The sequence below is a fragment of the Peromyscus maniculatus genome, chromosome 1, assembly GCF_049852395.1.
Source record: "Peromyscus maniculatus bairdii isolate BWxNUB_F1_BW_parent chromosome 1, HU_Pman_BW_mat_3.1, whole genome shotgun sequence".
Lineage (NCBI taxonomy): Eukaryota > Metazoa > Chordata > Mammalia > Rodentia > Cricetidae > Peromyscus > Peromyscus maniculatus.
Window position 1 is genome coordinate 140,923,918 of NC_134852.1, and position 25,630 is coordinate 140,949,547.

The following is a 25,630-nucleotide window of genomic DNA, read 5'->3' on the forward strand; positions in this document are numbered from 1 at the left end:
CAAAGTAGAGGTCCTTATATTTCTGTCATAGGGAGGTCTACAAGTTAATTTTTAAAATGAGCTTTTAGTGGCTTAGACACTTTTTAAATTTTTATTTTATTTTCTTATGTGTTTGAGCATTTTTTGCCTGCATCTAAGTCTGTGTACCACATGGGTGCCTGGTGACAATGGAGGCCAGAAGAGGGCATTAGATCCCCTAGAACTGGAGTTACAGACAGTTAAGAGCCACCACGTGGGTGCTAGGAATCAAACCCAGGTCCTTTGCAAGAGCAGCCAATGCTCAGACTTTTTTTTTTTTTTAATGTCTAAGTCATCAAATCCCCATTTTAAAAAAGTAACATATTGGGGGATGGTGAAGAGGCTCAGCAGTTAAGAGCACTAGACCAGACTAGCCTCAAACTCAAGGCAATCCTCCTGCCTCTGCCTCCCAAGTACTGGAATTACAGTCATACACACCATCACACCTAATAATGAAAGTAAATTTTATTAGGTTTATTATATTGTGCCATACAAAAACATGTCTCCCTTTTTGAAAATGCATGCTTAAGAATTTAGGAGTGAAATGTCAGATGTGTAAGTTAAAATGCTTCACACTGAAAAGGATAAAGCAAAGGAAAAACTAACATGGTTCAACTTAGAGGATGAATACATAGATAGGTATGGGGACAGCAGTCTTTCAGCTTTCTGTGTCAAACAAAGCTCATAATAAAATCTGGAAAACAATCATGGAGTAAAAAATCTGAGGCCACCAAGGCTATGACTATAGCTTTTTAGATAATTAAGAGCTAGAAGTCACAGTAATTATTTTAAGAAACAACTAGTGCTTAATAATTTTTATTAAATAATAGCATTTTTCTAGAATTCAACATCAAATTTTCAGGAAAAAAATGACATTTATATTTATATAAAACTATTGGCTTTTAGAAAGCAAATATTCTTAAATACTGCCTTTATCCTGTATTATACACAAGGCAGTTCACAAATCTATTTGGTTTATAAATATTATTTTCTGAAAATCTAACACTTGCCTGAATGAAAATCATACTGGAAATACATACTGGAATAATTTGTAAATCCTATATAATTTTTCTATGTGCAATTACATGACACTTTCCTAAAGATGCTACTGAAAAAAGAAAAAACTGACTTGCTATCAAGAATATCTAAGCAGTCTATATTTATCCTTTTTTCAAATTTCTCAAAAAAAACCTTAAGGAATTTAAAGGATTATTTTATGATTAATGACACAGCCCAAATGGATTTTGTACACTGATGACAGATTGTTAGTTTAAATTTTTTACAACAGAAAACAAAAAAAGAAAAAGAGTTCTCCCTTTACTATTAACAAAACTACACACTACAATGTGTTACTATAGTCCCTTAGAACAAGTCAGGAAAAGAAAATCTTTTCAAAAAAATAACACTTCTGACTTTTCTTTTTGTCTCATGAAACACAGGAACACTAGCTATTTGCTCATGGAGAAAATTGAAATCATACACAGGGGGAATTTCTCTTGGAGCTCATGTCAAAGTTAGTTGTTCCCCCAAACCCCATCTAAAGCAGACAACTGGAAGAACAAAGCAGCATGCTCAAGTCCCTTTCTCTTGGTGGCCAGCACCCAAGAGAAAACACCTATGTGGCATGTGCAGAAGGACTCCTAGGATGGGAATGAAGCAGGCAAAGGATCATATGCACAGCAGAAACCACCTCCTTACACAGAGCTAGCATGGGGTTAAGTGGGAAGGTCCTGGGAGTCAGGAGTTCCAACTTATTTATCTTAGGAGAAGAAGACAAAAGGTTTGAACTGTGTGCAGTGCCCTGAAGATAAATGATGCAGGAATGTCACAAAAAACAAACACACAGAAAACCCAGAACACTTCTGCACACAGTAAATGAGTGTTGAGTGAAAGCATAAAGAAGGGAGACGCTTGACTCGCCCAAAGGAACTGGCTATATGTGAGACGAGTTATGTATGGGGGAGTTCAAGCACAAATACTCTCAACAAGAGTGAAGATTATGGTAGGAAGGAATGAAGAGGAAGCCAGAAGCTCCTTCGGAGCAACAGCTCAACTGTGAACCAGGGGCTTCCCCAAGAGAAGCAGGAAGGGAGACAACCAAAAGACCCCTCTCAGACCAGCCCTCAAAAAAGAAAACTGCCCCAGCCAAGAAATCCAGACTGAATTACACCTGACTACAGAGAAACACACACCAAGTGCTGCTAAAAACAAAACAACCAGCAGAGCAGAAGAGCTGTATGTGAAGTCAACAGACGCAAACGCTGGGAAAGATCAAGGGAAGAGAGAGAGCGAATGCTACTGAAGTCACTGTCACCGAGGAGGCTACACATATTCCCCAAGGCTGAGCCTCTAACAAGATGACACAGGACTCTCAAACACTAGGGCATACTCGCCGTTCTTTGCCTCACCGATGTGCATACTGGTTTTGTTGGATCAGGAACATATAGAAAATGAATGCAAAGATAGTACAGCTGGAACAGAGCTGGACAGGGGTAAAACTGTGCTCAAGTTAAGAAGTGACACTAGCCTAAAAGGTCTTAAATCCACAGCAACAAATAAGAACTGAGGAAGTAAGTTTAATAAAACAAAACATAAACAGCTATTCTTTTTAAACATTTGTTTATTTTTATGTCTATGGGTGTTTTATCTGCATTTATGTCTCTGTACCATATGCATGTAGAGCCTGGAGGGGCCAGAAAAGGGTAGGTATCAAATCCCCCTTGGACTAGAGTTAAAGATGTTTGTGAAGGCCGGGGAGTGCTGCCGCACACCTTTAATCCCAGCACTCGGGAGGCAGAGCCAGGCGGATCTCTGTGAGTTCAAGGCCAGTCTGGTCTACAGAACAAGATCCAGGACAGGCACCAAAACTACAAAGAGAAACCCTGTCTCGAAAAACCAAAATAAGTAAATAAATAAATAAACAAACAAGTAAATAAATAATTTTTTTAAAAAAAAAGATGTTTGTGAGCTGCCACAGGGGTGCTGGGAATCAAACCTAGGTCTTCTGGAAAAGAAGTGAGTGCTTTTAATTGCTAGGCCATTTCTCCAGCCCCAATATTTAGTTATTCTTATCCCTTTTCTCAGCTTATAAAAGACATAAACACTTTCAAAGGTTTATTATTTTATTTTTAATTATGTGCATGAAAATTTGCCATGTATGCATGCCTGAGGAGGTCAGAAGAGGTTGTTGGATCCGCTGTAGCTAAAGCTCTGGTCCCTTGTGAACTGCCTTAATATGAGTGCTAGGAACCAAACTTGGTTCCTCTGGAAAACCACTTACTCTTAATCACTTAGCTATCTCTCCAGCCCCAATACACAAATTATATAAAATGTAACTGATTTATAACATACATAAAACATGTTAAAAGTAACATAACAGCACAAAAAGGGAACAGAAAGAGAAACTAGAGCTACCCTGAAGTAACACTTCTCTTGATCTACAAGGAATGAAGTTAGTATAAATCTGAAGTAGACCCTGTAAAGTAAAATCTATAGGGTAAGTTCTAGATTGGGTACTTTCAAGATATTTTTATGACTCAAAAATTCAATAAAAAAAATCTAAAAAGGATTTTAAATGTTGTATAAGAAACTAATCATATATAACAAAAGAAAACAGTTAATTAAAAGCATCAGAGGAACAAAATGACGGAGATGTACAGAAATAAAAAATGCAGATAAAAGGTAAAAAGCCTTCTGGGCTCTGCCTTAAAACTCCCCACTCTTGAATAGAGACATCCTCTGTATGTTCACCACTGTGGTGACTTCACACCAGGCAGGATCTTCAATGATCCAGCATGCTACCAATTACTCCCACCTCTGTAAGACTTGTGGTTCAGGTAAAGAGCATCTTCCACTTTTAAATTCCATTTTAAATTCCTCATTGCCCCAGCTTCTGTGACTGACTCTGGGATAAGAATATTACTCAAGAAGCCAGGCAGGGCATGCTTTCAGCTTCTTCACTGAAGCCACTGGAAAAGACTCATGTTGGTTTTTAAAGGCTGAAGTCTAGACTGTTAGAATGAGGGACCCTACAGTAACAGCATCCATCTCTACTGTCATGAAGTCAGACTGAGATTAAACAACTGTAGGGAAAACTGGAGCTGGAAGACAATGAGCTCAAGACACAGAGCTGGTATTCCCAGAAGGAATAAAGCTAGTTCTGGATTATATATACAAATAAAATTCTCTTGTTTAAAAAGAAAATTATCACTTCAAGGGCTAACTTGTAGCTCAGTGGTAGAATGCTTGCGTATCATGGACAAAGTTCAATATCCAGCATCACAGGAAAAAAAGTCAGTGCAACTTTGGTTTCCTTTGCCTACCAAGTTGATTTTTCTCAGTTCTAAACTATTCTATACATATTTTTAATTCTTCCTAGATTGTCTTAGTTCATTATCAAACTTTTTTAGTAAGTCAAGACACATATTAAAGTACTGAAAGACAAAATGGCACAATGGATCTGGAACAAAATAATCCAACAAAAGAGCAAAGAGCACGAAGAGGGAGACAAAAATCAAGATGGCAGCATGCTGAGAACTGGTGAAAATGGATAATGGCAGTTAGGTGTTTAGTACTTCCAAAAACAACTTTTAAAAGAAGTCTGGCTCCTAACTACATCTGCACAGCTCATCCGTTCTCTGTCACCTGACACACGGCCAATGCTTTAACCATACTAAGCTAAGCAGTGATTCAAGTCCACCGTGTAGTTCAGTCTCCACACTGTTGATCATGCTCCAACTGTTACCAGGAATACCCTTCTCTCTTTCAGTCCAGACGTACTCCTACTCATCTGCCATGCTTGGCTCAGGGTCACTTCTGCACCTGTCGCTGCCTTTATTCCAACACATCACTACCCCACTGTTACAACTGTAGACTCTCATTCATTTAATATCCACAGCTGAGAAATGGAGGCCCTCAACAAGTGCTTGTTAGATGATGCTCTATACACTAATCTCAACAGGTTTGTGCTGTGGGCTATCTTTCTATACTCTGTGAATATGTGTTGCTCTGATTGGTTGATAAATAGAGCTGTTTGGCCAATGGCAAGGCAGAATAGGGTGAGGTGGTACATTCGAACTGGAGAGAGAGAAGAAAAGGAGAGTGGGGCAGACAATGCAAACTGCTGCCAGAAGAAGCAAGATGTGAAAGTACCGGTAAGCCACGAAGCCACGTGGCAATGCATAGATTAATAGAAATGGGCTGAGTTAAGTTGTAAGAGGTAGCTAGCGAGAAGCCTGAGCCATTAGGCCATATAGTTGTAAATAATATAAGCCTCTGTGTCTTTACTTGAGACCAAGCAGCTGAGGGAGGCGAGTAGGAGAGAGTCAACCCGACTGCAGGGATCAGAGAAACTTCCAGCTAAAGGTTTGGTTCTTTCACTTCATGATATAGGCAGTAAATGTCTGCTGACTTAGCCTGGAGGACAAACCCTTAACAATGCTGTATTCAGGTTTCTGGTGAGAAAGCTATGTAAGAAAACCTCTTAAATTTACAATTATTTTTCATTGAAGGACTTAAAATGCTAGGTCTGAATCCTTCCCACAAAAGATCCGTAACAAACACTCATAGTCATCAGCACTACTTAACAGTTAAGATATATGTGTTTCTTTACAATCATGTCAATTCAGGGAAAATGTTTAAGAGACAGTACCTCAGTCTTTCCACATTCAACAGGTGCATCCTGGTGGATGGCCACTTGATACTTGGCATATAGAGAAAAGGACTGGTGGAAGGATGACTTGAACTCTGGGTCCTCAAAGGAGGCAGGTACTAGCCTCACCTTCAGAGCAAGGAAAATATGAGCCAATGCTATTGAACCAACTCTACCTGTTGACACGCTTCTGAAGGTGAGGCTAGAGGAAGATCTCCGCAAACCACTTCCAAAGTTCAGCCAGGATTTGTCATAAAACAGCAGGAATGGAGCTAAGTGGCACTAGGCCTGAGTGCCAACTTTCTACCAACATTCATGAAAACCTTAAACTCCCAAGAGCCAATTTGTTTCTGCTTTGACTTTTCTCTATCAACCAGCTGTACTGTCACATACAGTAGTCACTACTGTTACTAACTGGTCTTAGCCAGTACTTCTGCCACCTCTACTTAATAAGTATTTTAGGCTTTTTTCACCCCCATACTTTTTAAATCATCTGCTATATAAAATTATAAGTGGACAAAGATGTCTATTAAAAACCTTTTCCTACACATCTCTGTTATGTATGGGTATTCCATTAATAAGGAATAACTGAGCTGCTATGAACTCTTTCTAGAATGTTCTAACATGGATGAAGCATAGCAACACACCAGGCCTTCATCTCATGGGTATTAACTCGAAGCTCCACCACTGATTTATAGATATGTATGTATCTATACACAGCAGCTTTGAATAAAGGTAATTTTGCATGTGACTTTCCACTTTGAAATTATGTATAATTGGCACTTAACATGACAATAGTGATTTCACATTTACAGACTGTCCACTCACTCAATCTTATCTTTGTGCAGATATGCTACAAACTGGATATAAACAAAAATATAGTACAATTAAACCAAGATCTCATACTTGGCCTGCTGACCTGGCTCACAGTTGGTTTATCAGGTGGATCCTTGTGAATAACCATCTGGTAACGCTTATAGACCTGGTAAGACTCCTGAAATGTGGCTTTGAACTGAGGACTTGGTGGAGAAGATCTCACCACCCTCACCTTCAGAAGGAGTTAGAAAACAGTTCATTAATTCATTTGTTGATTCACTTCTGCAGAATATGCAGTCACAGAAACTCCCCATCAAAAACCATGTTTCAACAAATATTAAAGCATAAACACATATTTTAACATTAAAAATCAATTTAGTAAATGAAGAAAAAGTTATTGCAGCAATATACAGTCTACTTAAAGAAAGCAAAAGAGTATATTTAAGCCCTGTATATTTAAGCCTCATCTCTGAGGAATGAAATACATCTATTACTACTGTGAACTGACAGGTCCTTCTTAGCAATGATAACACAACTACTCTTTAATTTTAGTTGTCCACAACTTACTAAAAGTCAGTTAGTCAGAAACACTAAAAACTGTAGCTACCTTTGGCCACCTTCACTCATCATTATTAACTCTAAACCTACAACTAACCCTGTAACTATGAAAAGCAACTTTCACAAAGTGTATCCACTTCACTGTGGAGTTAAATGCAGGCTCTTATGTTTCCTTTATGCTGTAAAATGTCAACATCTTGGACAAGTAAGCAAAGCTCTCCAGGCCTTAAATGAGGAAAAGTTAAAAACGGTAACTGTGCACAGGACTAGCTAACATTTATCTTATTAATTACCAACAGTTTAGATGCATTAGTAAAATAGTAGCAAAGGGAAATTAAATGCACTACAATAAGGGCATACTAGGTACTTCATGTTGGCACAGGGAAGTGTGACACCCAGCAGATGACAAATTCCTCACACCCTGGGTACTGCAATATTAAAAATGTAAACGCTGATACCTACAGAACTGCTTTTTGAGGTGTAATTGATTCTCTGAATAAACTACTTAGGATCAAAGGATAAAAACCTCTTCTTAAAGTATTTTAAGTAGTATAGTCAATTCTCTACAATTCTGGAAGGAGGAAACTCAATACCTATATCAAAGTAACAAGCAGGTGTAATACTGAAAGCTGTTAAAGTTTGTCTGATAATACATCTATGGTGAACCTTTTAAAATTCCTATGTGTTTGTGTGTGTAGTGCATGCACAGGAGTGTATGTGTACACATGCCTATGTTTGGCAGAATGAATGTGGTCCACTGTTCTACATCTTAATGCCTCTCACTGACCCAGAAGCTCACCATTTTAGTTAGGCAGGTTGGCTAGGCAACAAGCTCTGGGGATCTATCTACGTAAACCCCACAAAACTGGAGTTACAGGCATACACTGCCATGCTTTTTCCATAAGTGCTAGAGATTTGAACTTAGGTCTTCACTCTTCCCCACTGAACCATCTCTTCAGCCACATCAAGGTTGGCATCAATATCCTTGGATAATATTAAGCTACAAATTCAATCAAGCATAAGAATATTTTTTAATTATTATGGTTAATGTTTTAGAAATTAATGCTATTATATATAATTAATACTGAAAATTCCAATATGAAGGCTGGAGAGATGGCTCAGTGGTTAAAAGTGTTGCCTGCTCTTCCAGAGAACCTGGGTTCAATTCCCAGCACCCACATGGCAGCTCACAATTGTCTGTAACTCCAGTTCCAGGGGATCCAAAACCCTCACAAGACATACATGCAGGCAAAACACCAATGCATATAAAAACAAATAAATTTTAGGAGATAGAGAGATGGCTCAGAAGTTAAGAGCACTGGCTGGTCTTGCAGAAGTTCTGAGTTCAATTCCCAGCAACCACAGGGTGGCTTACAACCATTTAGAATGAGATCTAGTGCCCTCTTCTGGCATGCAGGCAGAACACTGTATACATAATAAATAAATAAAACTTCAAAAAAATTTTCAATTTGTTGCTGAAATATGAAACAGTTTGGAAAAAAATGGGAATTTAGCACAAAAAAAAATTTAGCTAAATTGGGTAGGATTTATTTTTGTTTGTTTGGTTTGGTTTGGTTGTTCAAGACAGGGTTTCTCTGTGAAACAGCCCTGGCTGTCCTGGAACTCACTCTGTAGACCAGGCTGGCTGGGATTTCTTAATGAGAAAGGATTTGGTAGTTGTGCTGGCTAATTTTATGTCAATTTGACACAAGCAAAGTTATTTGAGAGAAGGGAACCCCAAATGAGAAATGGCTTTTAAAGATCTACCTGTAGGGCATTTTCTTAATTAATGATTGGTAAGGGAGGGTCCAGCCCATTGCAGGTGTTGCCACCCTGGAGTTCTACAAAAAAGCTGGCTGAGCAAGCCATGGGGAGCACGCCAGTAGCAGTACCCCTCCACTGCCTCTGTATAAGCTCCTGCCTCTGGGTTCTTGCCCTGCTTTGAGTTCTTATCTTGACTTCCTCCAATTATGAACAACAATATGGAAGTGTAAGCCAAATAAATGAACCCTTTCCTCTCCAACTTGCTTTTTGGTCATGGTGTTTTGTCACAGCAATAGCGACCCTAACTAAGACAGTAGTATAAGTTAGTACAGATTTGTATATGTGACACTGGTGCTACCTTGATCAAGACCTAGGTTGGAATATTATAATAAAACTGATTTACTTATTATGATCTAAACTACCTTGTACCATTTTAATTTCTAAAATTGAATTAATTTTAAATTAATTTTTAAATACTTTTGTTTTTGTAAACTACTTAACTACAATCACGTAACACAGAAAGCCATAGTACCCTGCTTAATAACATGCTACAACTGAATTTTAAAAACAATTTTAATAATAGTTTCCTAAAATATTTTCAAAAGCTCTTAAAGAATTTTCTTAAATAGAAAAATAAAGGCTAAATAGTAAAACAGCAACTTGTAGGCATGAGTTCAAAGAAAATAAATACCCAACACAAAACAAAACACAAACAAAAACCCTCCAAGTACCTCTAACTTGTGTGATGCATTCTCTGGTAAAGATTCAAAAATTAAATCTTCAAGTGACTTGGGCTGATTGGATTTAGCCTTCGGTAGCAAAGACGCTGGCTGACCTTGAGCCTGGAAACCCTCAAAGGCTCCAGCTGCGTTTTGCTGCATGAGTTTTAACCTTTTCCTTTCTTTCCGCATTTCCTTTGCTTTTCGACATGGAGGCTTACTCAAATCAGCCCCTTTACCTAAAAAGAATGTCAAAATATTAGACCAATGACATTTGACTCTAGAAATGTTTTTTCAAGTCTTATAGATTATACAGAGTTAAGTCCAAGGAGTTCACATTGAAGTTTCACAGGATCATTAAAATTCTAGAGACAGGAGCAGTCAAAGAAGGCACGTAGTCATACAAACTTCTCAAGGCAGTTCTATTATTGAAAGGAATTCATTTGTCCATCTATCTATCTATCTATCTATCTATCCATCCATCCATCCATCCATCCATCCATCCATCCATCCATCCATCCAATTTAAATATCTGCCCATTTTTCTGCTCCTACAAGTAGAAATCATCACATTTCTACTTCTGCCTCTCTGGCCCCTATTTTTAGGGACATTTTTTTAATCTAGAATAAACATTGGTGGGTGGTGGGTTTGTTTCTTTTAATTAAGAAGAATCCTTGCTCATTTTAACATTTTTATGTCTCCAGTTAGAGCTCACAGTTCCAGTTAATGAATTTTGTTCTAATTAAAAGATCATGTATTAACTGACAGCTCTTTAAAACTATCTGGTGTGTGTTAGCCGGGCGGTGGTGGCGCACGCCTTTAATCCCAGCACTCGGGAGGCAGAGCCAGGCGGATCTCTGTGAGTTCGAGGCCAGCCTGGGCTACCAAGTGAGTTCCAGGAAAGGCGCAAAGCTACACGGAGAAACCCTGTCTCGAAAAACCAAAAAAAAAAAAAAAAAAAAAAAAAAAAAAAAAAAAAAAAAAAAAAACTATCTGGTGTGGTTGTTGACCCCTTTAAGTCCAGCACTTGGGAGGCTGAGGTGGTGGATATGTTCTAGGCCAGCCCCATCTTCAAAGAGGGTTCTAACCAGAACTATATAGTCAGACCATTGCCGATAGCCATAACATAAGCAGATGGCAACTGATATTCAAGGTGTCAGCCCACCAGGAGAAAAAAACACTCTGATGGAAAACCTCGTTCAGGCAAGGCCATGAGGCAACAGAATCCAGAATATCCATTGGTTCTGTTTGTAATTTCACATGTGCTATTGCAATTTTTCCCTAGCAGCTATGGGGAAACCCTCCCCCTCTGCCTGTATTATAGTGTGTTTTCCTCAAGTATGCATACCACTCCATCTGGGGATTTCTATTTGTGGATTGTCTAAAAGATGACTCCCCTTAAACTGCATTGTCTATTTGATATCAATAATGTTAGCTTAAGTCAGGGATTATAAATTCACTGGAAACTGTTTTAGATCACAGTTCAGGTTGGCAAAGGAAAATAGTTAAATTTCCCTAGCTGCCAAGATAGCTGTACACTATTAGGTGAAAGTAGCTTTAGATTAGACCAGGAGTCTTGCTAATGGTTTTTAAGATAAAGTATTCCCAGGAAAGACAGTCTAGTTCACAAGGACATAATAGCCAGCTGTCTGATTTGTTGAACCAAGATTAAAGGTACAAAGCAAACTAATTGCTATGCCAGTTTCTCTTGCTAGGTCTGGCTGATAACCTAGGACAAGGAATAACTCTGCACAAATTCCTAACCTTAGTTTATTGATACGGGTATGTAACCTGAAGACTCAAAGTTCAGCCAACTAACTTTTTTATTTTGGGTCCTGAAATTGCATGGGTGACAGGGAGCAATTAACTGAGGTCTAGAGATGACGGCTTTTGTACAGATATATCACAGGGGAAGAATTTCCAAATGGCCAGTGCTACAGAGAATAATCTGACTTCATAACCCTGCAAAAGAGTTGCAAGTTTCCTTTTTTTATGGCCTAAAGTTACATACAGGACAGAAAAATATATTTTAAGATTTAAAACACTTTTAATGTCACTGTGCCTTGGAGAGTGCCAAGTGAGCTCATATTAAGAGATTTAAGGGAATCCTGGGTCTCAACCATTTATGATAATTCTCTCTCTGTAAACTCCCAGTCCCAGGAGAGCCCAGCATTTTTGACTGTTAACCACAAAATGTTTGTTTAAAATGTTAATTACACTCAGAAGTATAGAATGTAGTACTTAATTTTCTTATTTTTCTTAGACTCCTCAGTAGTTCAGTTTTAGAACTCCTTTAAAATGCTTTATAAGACTATCTCTCTAGATAGGTAACAATGACTGGTTCTTTCTTTGCAGCTGCAAGTTACAACCCACCAATTAAGATATTGAGATTTACTGCATGTGAGTTGTTGGGATGACTCTATTTCTATCATTTACTTAAGAAATAGAATGTGACCTTCAAATGTAACTCCTCTGGTTTCCCAGGCTGCAATAGACCATGTCTGAAAAAGGAAAGAGGGAGAACCCACAGCTGTCAAGGTATATAGAGTGGAACGCTCAGCCCTAAAGGAGAAGTCTATAGCATACCATCTTCTTCTCCTTAGGCCTACAGATCCTTGTGGAAGAAGTGGAAAGAAACACTATTGCTGTGGGATATCTGTCTGTATGCTGTGAATATGTGTTGCTCTCACTGTTGATAAATAAAGCTGTTTGGCCAATGGCAAGGCAGAATAAGGTTAGACAGTACATTCAAACTGTAGACAGAGATGAAGATGGGTGGAGTCAGAGCAGATGCCAGCCCACCACCAAAGGAGCAACATGCCAGCTAACAGTTAACACCATGGTCACATGGCAATACACAGATTAATAGAAATGGGTTCATTTAAGATGAAAGAGCTAGCTAGCAAGAAGTCTGAGCCATAGACCAAACAATCTGCAACTGGTATAAGCCTCTGTGTGTTTATTTGGGACCAAACAGCTGCAAGACACAGGAAAACTTCCGGCTACACATTATAATAGCCAGTGGCTGTGGATGACTATAAGAAAACTGTTTTCCAGACACAGTGGGGCAATTATACACACGAACTCACAGCAGATGAGACAGCACGTGCATGACCTATACAAGCTAAGGCCAGACAAGAATTCCCAGCATAGAGAAGGGAGGTGGACACAAAGTCCCATCCTAAGCTAAGGAGCAATTGATAGCTGCTGGGAGAGGGAAAGTCACTGTTAAGGTATGTGGACCTGTTGGGTTGATCACCCTGCAGTGAAAGCCACATATCCAAGAATATATACACAGCACAAATTGGACTTGGTGGGTTTAAAAAGGGGGGAGGGACAGTTGAGTGAGCTGGGAAGGAGGCATAAATCTGGAAGGAGGGGAGAGGTGAACATGATCAAAATGCAGTGTAAAAAATCCTCAAAGAATAGAAAACAGGGAAAGGGAATAAGCTGAAAACCAATTCTTAGGGTTTTTGTTTTGTTTTATTATGAATGACCATCTATGACATCTTCACACTAATCCATTCACAGGACTAAGAAATCATCATGATTGTTTCTCTCTACTCTTTTATACTGCCAGATCATGACATACAATAAATAAGAAGTCAGGGTTTCAGCTCAGAGTACACAGATATTCTAAATCAGTGGTTCTTAACTTTCTTATTACTATGACCCTTTAAAAGTTTCTCATGGTGTGGTGATCTCCAACCATAAAATTATTTTCATTGCTACTTCAAAACAGTAACTTTGCTACTATTATGAATCTTAATATCACTATCTGTGTTTTCCAGTGGTCTTTGGTGATCCCTTGTTCAACCCCAGAGGAGGCTTGACCCACTGTTGAGAACTGCTGTTCTATCTAGATCAACAAATGGAAACAGACCATCAATGTAAAATCAGTACACCACACCAACCACATGCCCACAGAGATTCAGCACCTTAGGCATTACACATTACTTCAAATGATGTGAATAGCAGAGCAAATCTGCATAAGCTCTAATGAATTCCAAGAGAATATACCTGCAGCCATTGCTAAACAAACAAACAAACTTCAGGTTCCACAGATTCCTAGCCTTTAAGATTCTTTTTTTTTTTTAAGCCGGGCGGGTGGTGGTGCACACTTTTAATCCCAGCACTTGGAAGGCAGAGGCAGGTGGATCTCTGTGAGTTCGAGGCCAGCCTGGCCTACAAAGTGAGTTCCAGGAAAGGCTCAAAGCTACACAGAGAAACCCTGTCTTGAAATACCAAAAAAGACAGGGTTTCTCTGTGTAGTTTTGGCGTCTGTCCTGGATCTCACTCGGTAGACCAGGCTGGCCTCAAACTCATGCCTTTAAGATTCTTAATTTCTTAATTCACACTTTTAATAAAAAAATATACTGAGGGAGGTGGGAAAACAGTAAAAAAGGTAGTTTTAATGTTTCAGTAGTCTTAGTCCTGGAAGCTGTGTATTCATGTTTGTGTGTCCATATATGCATGCACACCCAGAAGCCAGGAGTCAATGTTAGGTGTTTTCTTCAGTTGCTCACCATCACATTTTTCCTTTTGTTAATTGTTGAGATAGGGTCTCACTATGTAGCCCTAACTAACCTGGAACTCTCTATGTAGACCAGACTGGACTTGAACTCAGAGCTCTACCCACCTCCACCTCCCAGGTACTGGGATTAAAGATGACCACCACCACCACAAGCTTCCCATCTCATTTTTGATATAGCACCTCTCACTGAACTGCTCACTGACTCAACAAAACCAGCTGACCAGCAAGCCCTAGCAATCTGTGTGTCTGCCTCCTCCAAGTATTACAGGCATACTCAGCCATGCTTGGCTTTTTAAATTAGACCCTAGGTATCTAAAATCTTTATCAATGGAGTCATCTCCCCATCCCTGAGGTAGTTATTAATACTCTAAAACCGCTATACTATGGGATAAACAAATAAGTAGTCATGTGATATTCCAATCTAACAATAGCCTTAGGAACCAAAGTTTCTGAGTGTGGAAGAAAGAAGACACAATTGTAAAACCAAAACGAAAATAAGTAGTAAAATGCAGAACACTCCAGTCACAAATTTACAAAGACTCATCACTATGAAATCATGATTCCTAATACTACTTACTGAAAAAACCTAGACTAAGCTAAGTGTAATAATATAGACTTCTAGTCTAGTTTATGATCTCCAGCTGTGCAACCTGATGAAGGGTGGGCACAAGATGACCCAGGAGCATTGTATCAGAGAGTAAGGAAGCTGTCAGACTACAAGGATGTAAAAACAAGCTTTAAGAGCTGTTGTAAGCAAAGCAGAAGGCAACAAAGAAAATGTTTCAATTCATGAGTTCATGATATCAAAGAAGTCTAACTGGTCATTGTTACATATTATTATGAAAATGGTAATTAAAAGAATCAAGAATTTATACTGCCTTTGAAATTTTATGAAATAAATAGATGAGAGTTTCTTCATGGAAAATCCCAACCAGGAAATAAGCAATGCACCATTCAAATAGCAATTACTAAATTCATTTAGGCACCATGCGCCCTACTATCACTAATAAAAACTGAGGATCCTAGACATTATATATTTACTGAAAAAACACTCAACCACCCCTGAAGTAACCTTACTTGTCCTCCAATAAACAATTAACTAATCTGATTAAAAATTTTCCCCAAAGCAGGTGTGGTGGAGCATGCCTTTAATCCCAGCATTTGAGAGGCAGAGGCAGGCTGATCTCTGAGTTCAAGGACAGCCTGGCCTACAGAGCAAGTATCAGGACAGCTAGGGCTACACAGAGAAACACTATATTGAGAAATGAAAACAAACAAACAAACAAAATCCCTGCCCAAGCCCCCTCCCCCCAAAACAACACAAGAAAATCTAATCAGTCTCTAGGCATAACTCAACTGATACAAAATATACACTACCTGGCTTAGGACCAATATGAACTTTGATTGAATGTGATGGTTCACCAGAGCCCAACTTCTCCTCTATAGCTTGTGGATGAATTAATTCTTTAGATCCTTCTTTCTTTAAACTTTTTTCTTTCTTCTTCTCTTCACTCTCTATGCTTCCTTTGAGATCACTGCTGAGTGTTTTAAGATCACACTTTATATCCAACTTGTTTATTAATGCAAAGTCACCAGCAACAGCATCCTCCATTGTAGAATCCATGGGCTCATCTACAAATGAGGAAAAAATGAAAGCCCATCCTCAGCTATATTATTTGACACATTAGAGATTAATGTAACTGTAAGTAACCCTGTTACTGCAGTGCATCTGCCAAACCCACTCTCCTGCCTTCCAAAGCAAGGGAGCTTCCACACCCGAGACATGTCACTCCAGCAGGAGAATGGACCTCCAGTACTGGGCCAGCTGTGCTCAAGCTCACAATGATGGCCACCCAACTGATCTAGCTAAGTTTGTCTTACTTAAAGAAAATGGTGACCTGAGATTTCAACCCTTTCCCCTTGGCCTGTTAACTACGTCACCTCCTACGATAGCAGTTTGAGACACAATTGAGAAGCCGATAAGTTAAACAAAGAGCCAAACGTACAGGCCACATGAAAACATAGGCAATCATTAATTTAAATATGGACTGTGATTTCTAGACACCAAGAAAATTTCAAAACGTTTTCTTTTTCAAAACATTTCTTACAATGATGTACATATAATATCCCATCAGAGCTACACCAGAGCTATTTCCAAGGCTCTAAATAGCACTCAACCTTTAAAACCAAGCCTTCTGGCCTCTTTGTTGACCCCAGCTAAGCCAACCCTACTCCAAGTTATCTATTCAGGACAGTGCATGAAGCCGAAGAACTTACCTGCTGGGCCAAAACCAACCATTATCTCTCGAACACTTAAGACAGTGACCATGACACCCACAGGCATTCAAAACCTACTTGTGGAATGAATGAATAAGCTAGGGGAGGGTAGGGGGTTCCCAGAATTAGGCGCTTCCTATGGCAGCAGTGAGAAAGAGCTCAGAGAATTACACTACCACATCTTACATCCCCGTATTAGGAATTACTTATAGGAAAACTTCGAAGGTTTAAAAGTTAAAACACTGAAAAGTAAAATGAATTAAATGGTACTTATAATCTTTTACGAATAGGGAAGCCATTGATAATTTAAAATTGATCAGATAACTAAGAGACAATTCCATAAAATACAATTTAGTTAAAAAAAAGCATTTGTGTGTATGTGTATGTGCGTGCGTGTGTGCACGTGTGCATGTATATGTGTGTCATGCAGGCTCTGTGTGGAGGACAGAGGATAATCTTTAGAAGTCAGTCATTGCCTTCTACTTTGATTATAAAGGAGTGTCTCATTTTTTTTCTTCCACTGTGCTGTGGACCCCAGGCCTGTGTCCTGGCCTGCAAGCTTGGGGCAATTCTCACATCTCCAGCTTCCATCTCCACTAGGAATGCTGAGATTACAGGGGTACGACACTTCCTCTTGTCTTTTACCTGGATTCCAGGGACCCAAATCAAGCAGTACAACTAGTACTTTGATCTGCTGAGTCATCGCTCCCACCTGGTCCTTATTCAGCAAAGGAACTGTTTAATTCTGTATACAATCAATCAGCTCCTCTATTTACATCACAAGGACATCAGCAGAAGCAAGTCAGATGGGTTGTCAAAGCATCTGAATAACAAATATTTCAATTCAAAAAAATCACATCTTCACAATGACCCTCAGTTTTCTCTCAAAGGCAGACTCTCCTAGTATATACTTCCTATATTCGGAGCCTCTAGTGAGACAAATGGCAGTGTCACTGGTGTCACAGCTTGTGATATTAGTATAGGATTATGTTCTAACCCACTCCTTCCCCTACCTGACCAGAGTCAGACATGTCACAGTGGGAGCCTTGGAGAGATACATTAGTTTAGAGCAAATAGTTTCCAGACCAGATCTCTTCTTACCCTCACAACTGTCTTTCGAAATCTCCCCTTTAGCCAGAAATTTCAGCATTTTTTTCAAAACTTTCTTGTGAGATTTTGATGGCTGAAACTGTAAAGGATGACACCTAGAAAAGCAAGCAAATATTTTTAAAGCTTTTAATAAAGTCAGTTTAGGATAGTGCATTGTAGATTGCAGTAAATTTCATGCCTGAAGTTTTTTGTAAAAGATGTGATTTAAAGCAGCCTCTAATCCTACTCCAAAACTCACTGTAACTACAGTAAAGAGATTTTTTTAAAAAAAGAAAGAAAGAAGACAAAAAAGAGGAGAAAAACATATAAACCAGAGAAAAAAGAGAAGGAAAGAAATGCTGGAAGGTGGGAAACAGATATGTAAGTAGTAACTGACTTGAGCAACCAAAATTGATTCATAACAGTGTTCCACTGGAAGTTCCACCTCAGCCCCGCCCCCCTCCAAACCCTGCTCCTCAGAAAGCCCACCAAGTGGCAGCTCCTCCCCCAGAGCTGATCAAGACCTCGCCTACAAGTTATTTAAGCTCCAGTCCATAACCTGCCATGTGATTTCTCTTCCTTCCTTCCCTAGAGATCACCGGGGAGTGCTTTGCTCAGACTGAACCTGGTCTTATCAATTCAGCTTGATTTGGCTCATTGCATTGGCAGAGAATCCCATTACCAGGGATTCAAATGCTTATCAAACAGGAGCAAGCTGGGCGTCAATGGCATGCTGTGGATATCGCTCTGTATAAATAAACACTGATTGGCCGGTAGCCAGACAGGAAGTATAGACAGGACTAACAGAGAGAATTGAGGGAACAGGAAGACAGAGAAAGAGACTGCCTGGAGCCGCCGCCAGGACAAGCAAGATGTAAGGTACCAGTAAGCCATGAGCTACGTGGCAAAGTATAGATTAATAGAAATGGGCTAAATATAAGAGTAAGAGCTAGATAATGATAGGCCTGAGCTAATGGCCAAGCAGTTTAAATAATGTAAGCGTCTGTGTGGGCTTTTATAAGTGGGCTCCAGGACTGGAGGGACTTGGTGGGACCCGGAGAGAAAAGCTCTCCAGCTACAGTGGCACACGCCTTTAGTCCCAGCACTCAGGAGACAGAGCCATAGCCATATGGATCTCTGTGAGTTCAAGGCCAGCCTGGTCTACAGAGCAAGATCCAGGACAGGCACCAAAACTACACAGAGAAACCATGTCTCGAAAAACAAACAAATAAACAAAAAAGCAGGAACGAAATTATAGTTATAAAGTATCAATGAAAATAATCTTATGGCTGGGGATCACCACAACTTAAGAAACTATATTAAAGGGTCACAGCATTAGAAAGTCTGAGACCACTGCTCTATATTATCCCTAACAATCTAGGTATTATTGACATGTGACCTGAAAGTGTAAGTGAAGCTGAATCTAAAACTAGGAAGACTGTAAGGATTATGTCCTTAATTATAACGTCACTAGCCTGCAACGGCGTCCCAGCCTAAAAAGCGGGCATGCCCTCTGTGCCCTCTCTTTTCTGTATCGCCTCTCCTTCCGTATTCTTCCTCCTCCACGCGGTCTTTCTCTCTTTCTCTCCCTCTCCCTGTCTCCCAATAAAGCTCTAGAAAGGTAACCATGGCTCGTGACTCTTCCGTCACTGATACATCCAGCACTCTCTCCTCCGTCAGCTTGGCTGCCTCGGGTGGCAGCCAAGCCATGAGCGCTGCCGAGTAACCAAAATTTAGTGCCGTTCAGATTCAGATAGACCACCGAGGACCTGCTGTGACCACTGCCACTTGCCGCCTCCTGCCCCATCCAGCGAGACTGCGAGACCGCAAGCATGTCCCTTGCCTCCGCTGGACCCCCATACAGCTACCCAGCTACCGCTACTGCTACCGCCATGATTCTTCCCCACAGTGAGTGAGTCCGCTGTAGTCTGAGCTATGTTCCTTGTGACGGACACCGGGGGTGGGGGTGTTGTCCTCGGGCTGTGCTGACAATGGCAGGCACATTTTCACTCCTGACAAGGGGATAAATGCTGTCTCGGGTCCACCGTGGACCAACTGCAGCACAGCTGCAGCCCTTCCCATCCCTTGACGCAGAGAATGGGTAACTTGAGCTGATTCATAGATCTCTCTCCACTCCTTGAGGATGCCCGAGATTGGAGTCTGATCCTGGTTTGTTATTTTAATTTTTTATTTTTCTCTCGGCTACAGCCATGGGGCAAAGGGGCAGATACATTTACCACTGACATTGGCAGATAGGAGCAGGTGCCAATAATTCTGGCCATGTAACAGTGTCATAGGAACTTCTACCAGCAAATGGGCAAAAGCCATAAAACAAAGGGGCGGGTACCGGTAAATCTGGCCACATAACAGCATCACGGGAACTTCTGCCAGCGAACGGGCAAATAAGAGAGTTACTTTATCTTATCCCCAAGCTTTCTGTTAAAGCTCTAAACCCTTTTCCTTCCCCACTTCTGCGTCTGCCACGTGCAACCTTTTATGTCTGACTCCTACTGGCAGTGGGCGGGCTCAAATTGGAGGGCTTGACTGGCTCCTATTTTCACCCTAACTCACCTTAACTCTGCCCACTCATTCTCAAACGCCTTGAGAAGCACAGCTGGGTCCGATAGCAGCTAAGATCCATACAAATAAGTTTACAGTAGTCAGGATGGCTCTTAGGCCAAAAATCAGCTTATAGCCTCAGGCAAGTCTTCCAAAAGGATCAGTTTATAGTCTGCCTCCTGGCAGATCTTCCAAAAGCTGTCCTTAAGCTATCAATCATCAGGGAAAAAAAATTCAGGACACAGAATAAAATCCGTCTCTTGTTCCCCAGACCTCCCCAACTAAAACTTAAATATCTGGAGAGCAAGGCTCCTGACCCCATAGGCAATTTAAGGTGTACCAGAGAAGAGATAAAAATCTGAAAACAAAATTGCCAAGTGCTGGCACTCACTGACTCCAGAAAGCTGTTGGGTCCCTGTTTTAAGTGAGGGAAAAGGCCACCAGCTAGTGAATGCCCTGCCAGGCCATCAACAGCCTTGTTAAAAGTGCCACCTAGAAAGACAGAGTCAGCTGACTGCCCCCAGGCACCAAAATGCATGGGTACATCAAGCTAGGACCTCCAGCAGACCTAGGCTTGGCTACAGACATGGCAGGGAACCCAGAACACAGCAGGGAAGTGATCTGTTTCTGTCCTTTTGGACGCCAGAGCCACTGACTTGGTCCTGGGAGTTTTGGGATGCCACCTCCCCTTTATTGTCGGGTACAGAGGACAGCCTTACCTACCTCACCAGATTTAATTGCACTTTCAGAGTTACTTAATGAAAAAAAGATTTCCAGCTAAAATAAGAGCTCATTGCCTCACTCCAGATCTACTGCCTGTGTTTTTCACGTGCACACAGACAGGGCCCTGATCTTTGCCTTGTCCCCAATTCCAAAAAAATAAATTCTCATGCACCACAAGCTTTTCTCTTCCCAGTTCCCTGTCGTAACTCACTGTTCAGCCAATGATACAGGACCACCACAGAACCGGAGTCATCAAATAAGAAACTGTAACAGCTAAAAGGTATTTGCACTCCCAGACCCAAAAGCATAAAAGACTTTAACATAAACATCTATTACTGTGAGATGCTTTTAACAATTGATCACCTGTCTCCTGGATGCTGAACTAGTAAAGGAAATAGGTACTTTAAAATAATCTGTCTCTGATAAAGTTTAACATGTTTCAAAATCCATCTGGACAGACTGAATCTACCAACATAAAATAATAATTCTTTTCTCTCTAAGCTTTTATCTATGTCACCAGCATCTTGTCAGACAGAAGGTTCCCAGCCACAGCCAAGAGGGATACATGTCTCCAGAGCAAACGATGGCAGACAGTATCCCACAACGCCTGTCTACCTCAGAAGACTCCCCCAAGAGCCAACGAACATCCAACAGTCAGCTGGAAGCAGTCTTTGAGAGAAACCACGTCCCTATTCCCATCTACCTGGTTTTTTTATAATAAGTGAAAGTCTGGGATGTAAGGATTATGTCCTTAATTACAACACTATTCTGCAATGCCATCCCAGCCTAAAAAGTGGGCGTGCCCTCTCTGTGCTCTCTCTTTTCCGTATCGCCTCTCCTTCCATATTCTCCCTCCTCCGTGAGGTCTTTCTTTCTCCCTCCCTCCTCTCCCTCTGTCTCCCAATAAAGCTCTAGAAAGGTAACCGTGGCTTGTGACTCTTCCGTCACCGATACATCCAGCACTCTCCTCCGTTGGCATGGCCGCTGCTCAACCAACAAAAACACCTTCAAAATCTGTTTTCAAGACAGTCCCATGACCTCCTCTCAACTCCACATAGTTGACTGTTTACACAATTCAGCTCTCAGGGAAGAGCAAAGACAGGGCCTTCTGCGTGTCACATACACTTAAAGCAGGAGCAGAAAGAAGTCTACACAGTGAATGCTGACAGCTCCATCTAACCCTTGACCATCAGCATTGTACACTTTCTCTCCAACAAGTGATCAGACCCAAATATACTTACTTCACAGAATCTCCAACACAACAGCCAACTCAAAGCAATTTACCTAAAATGTATAGAAAAAAATGACCCATTCTTCAGATGCAAGCAACTTCTACTGGGACACTGAAAAGTTGGGGTCACCAGACACTTGCGCAAAGTATCTACTACAAAGACAAACAAACTGAAAAAAGAATACAGGCTATACAAGAAGAAAAACTTGAAACTTTCTTGGAGAAATCTCTTATTTTTCTAAAATTGTTAGAAATATAACAGCACCCCCCCAAAAAAGAGAGAGAGAGAGGGAAAGAAAGAGAGAGAAGCCAAGGGGGGAAAATGTTTTCAGTAGTAAAGTCTGATGGGAAAAAATTTAAGTAAGAGCGTTTAAAAAAATAAAGAAAATGTCCCCAAAGATCCAATAAAAAGATGAAAAACTAAAAAGAAAAAAGTAGAGAACTGTTGGCCTACACTGCTGACTGGTTAGAGGTTGAAGCCTGCCTGCCATAGCCTGGCAGCTCTCTGTAAGCCTAGCAATACGAAACTCCCTCCCTCCCCAGCAAGGTGTCCTGCTCCCTACCTGCCCTTATCTGGAGTGTCTCTCCTGTGCCAAGAGGACTGACCTTATCTAAAAGCTGTCTCTAAACTTTAACTTGACCCTTGGCACAGATCCCTCTAAGACTTGTGCTAGGAGCTCTGCTATAGGAACCTACTTGCCACCTACTAAGCCTCATGATAGCAGCGTGCCACTTACTGAAAATTAGGGTTTGTGCCCTATGTATTCCTTATACTCTGGAACAAAGTTGAGTAAAGATGGCCTCCCTCCATCCGTGCTCATGGGTCTCGCACAAAGCTGTTAACCCTTCTGCCTCTTTCTCCTCTCGACCTGGTGGTCACAGGCTAAGAGGGAAAGAGGACTCCCACAGACAACCAATCTAAAAGGTTCAAGATGTGAATAGAAGCACTACAGAGAAAAAAAAAAAAAAAAACTAAAAACTATTAAGAAAGACTTGCAAGCAAATGCTTCCAATCTGAAGATACAATGAAAGCAACTCAGAAAAGGGCTTCTCATATCCTCTCATATCTGCATGTGATGGGTAAAAACAGGTATGTGACCAAACTTGAAGTATCAGAGCACTGAGGACATAAAAGACTTCAAAGAATACATTTCAGACAAGAGAATAACAAAAAGAATGCTACCGGGTGTGGTAATGCACACCTTCAATCACAGCACTCAGGAGGCACAGGCAGGCGAATCTCTCAGTTCAAGGCTAGACCGGTCCAGGACAGTCAGGACTACACAGAGAAACTCTGTCTTGAAAAACAAAAACAAACAAACCAACAAACAAAAAGTTATATGCCAGGTACACCTTTAATTCCAGCCCTTGGGAGGCAGAGACAGGTGGATCTCTGAGTTTGAGGTCAGCCTGGTCTACAGAGTGAGTTCCAGGACAGCCAGAGCTGTTTCACAGAGACACCCTGTGTGTGTTTTCTCTTATACATGAAGGTTAGCTTTTAAGCCTTCGATAGGCATGCTATAATCCATATAACCACAGAGGTTAGGAATCAAGAGAGGAACTATGGAGGGAAGAAGAGGGCCCCCAAGAAAAGGGAACTAGAATATACAGTCATGGAGAGACAGTGGGGAAACTGAATAAGAGGAAATGGGGAAGAGGATGGATGAGAAGTTTAAGAGAGGGATTGTGGGGGAACAACTAACACTAAAGGCCATTTGAGGGGTCATATGGAAACCTCCAACTCTGGAAGCTTCTCAGAGAAAGAGAGAGAGGGAGAGGGGAAGAGGGAGAGAGAGAAAGAGGGGGAGAGGGAGGGGGACAGAGAGAGAGAGAGAGAGAGAGAGAGAGAGAGAGAGAGAGAGAGAGAGAAATATACATATGAAAGAAATATAAATGGAATCACCAAATAATGGGAGAGAGACAATGCCCCAACGAGACATCTCCAGTCAGGGAACAGGTTACATCTGGTTCAGTCATTGACCAAATGGGCTCCATGGAAGCCTCCCAAATATCCCAGGCTATTGCCAAGGCGATTAGTCGCTCTCCACAAAGCCCTGTTGCTAAAGACAACACTAACATACCTCACTGAACACAAAGAAGTTGAGCTGGAGCCTAACTAGAGCCTTCACACTTACTAACTAGTGTTCATAGTTCTGGAAGGTGCACTGCATGCTACCAGAGGAGAATGGTAATCATCAATCCAGCTACAAACCCTATGGCCTACAACAGTGGCCTACCTGCAAGCTATGCTGGTGAAACTGTGGCACACACACTGTGGAAGTAACCAACCACTCTGATTGGCTAGAAGACCCACTCCATGAGATGAAATGCCTGACACTGCTTATGTGGCCATGTGGCTAGAGGAAAATCAAATAATTCTGGTCTGCTAAAAGGACATATATCCATAAATTGACTCTTAGCAACATTCTGCTATACCCATAAATCAGTGTCTCATTCAGACAACATCAGAGAGGCTTCCTCTTGCAATCTGTAATAACTAAGACAGAGACCCTGCCAGTGGCCATGTCACAGGAACAGCAGGTAGCACCTGAGCTTCAGGAAGTCAGCCCACCAGGAAGCAAGGCTCTGATGGATGCATCTCGGATAGGCAAGGCCCTGAGGCATTCAGCTCCAGACTGTCTCCTGCTAGTGCTGTGCCTTTACGTGTTTGCTACTGCCATTTTTCTCAGTATCTGGCATGGTGTGAATGGGTGTGAGAGGATTGCCACTGACTTTAACAAAGTGTGATTATTTCATCGAACTATCCCGTTCTACTGGGCATTTTTACCTGTGGATTATTATGAAGATGATTTCCTCTTAAACTGTACTGTTTAACTCAAGTAATGGTTTTATATAATAGTGTTAGTTTAAATAGAATTTTGATGATAAAGGATTTCTAATAAATATAGTAAGGGATTTGACAGAGATTGGTTTAGTGGGAAAATTAATATAGGTAAAGGTAGGATACATTGTTGTCCCCACCCCTGATAAAGCAGGTTCAAGCCACACAGAGTCTATGGGGTATTACTGTGACAGACCTGACCATGTTGTTTTAGAGAATTGCAGAAAGACTTTGGAACTTTGGTCAAGAAAAGCCATTGAGTGTTCAGTGCTTGGTGAGCTGTCTTGTAGGAGCTTAGAAGATAAGAATGTTGAGGGCAGTGCAGAAGATGGAGGTCTAGCTTGTGAAGTTTCAGAGGGAAGTTTAAAGACTATCAGGGCCATTGGTTATTTTAAATTAAGATTCTGTGGTTCTTGCCAGTCGGGGTTGTCACACGCCTTTAATCCCAGCACTCAATAGGCAGAGGCAGGCAGATATCTGTGAGTTTGAGGCCAGTCTGTCTACAGAGCAAGTTCCAGAAAAAGAGAGAGAAGATAAAAAAAAAAAAAGAAAAAAAAAATTCTGTGGTTCTGCTTAGCTGAGGCTGAAGAAATCAGCTCTGATTAAAAAGATATCAGAACTACTAAGGTGAAACCTTTGCTTTGCTGGGGTACTTGATCCTGGTCAGCTAGAGCCGAAATATTGGTGGTGATTAGTAAGAGAATAGCATGTCGGAGGTGAAAAGAGTTTCATCAGTCAGCACACAAGCTGTGTTCCAGAGGCAGCCCAACTTGGTAGCGTTTAGAATCACCCAGGCAGTACTGGTTTTGAAGGCCCAAAGGGGTTGTGGAGAACAGCTGAGGCTTGGCAC

General features: G+C 40.9%; 1 protein-coding gene across 8 annotated transcripts in view; it reads right to left on the reverse strand.

Moving 5' to 3' along the window:
* Ate1 (arginyltransferase 1) overlaps positions 1–25,630 on the reverse strand; it is a 133,063-nt gene that overhangs the window by 97,482 nt on the left and 9,951 nt on the right. For 4 of the 8 annotated variants that reach the window (XM_076553666.1, XM_076553677.1, XM_076553687.1 and 1 more), the window contains 5 exons: positions 17,438–17,541; positions 15,437–15,691; positions 9,538–9,764; positions 6,588–6,716; positions 5,669–5,797 (listed from right to left, as the gene is read on the reverse strand). In XM_076553666.1, coding sequence (XP_076409781.1) covers positions 5,669–5,797; positions 6,588–6,716; positions 9,538–9,764; positions 15,437–15,691; positions 17,438–17,541 — 844 coding nt within the window. The remainder of the gene's footprint in view (positions 1–5,668; positions 5,798–6,587; positions 6,717–9,537; positions 9,765–15,436; positions 15,692–17,437; positions 17,542–25,630) is intronic. The other 4 variants (XM_006976985.4, XM_076553691.1, XM_006976984.4 and 1 more) reach the window with 2 other exon arrangements.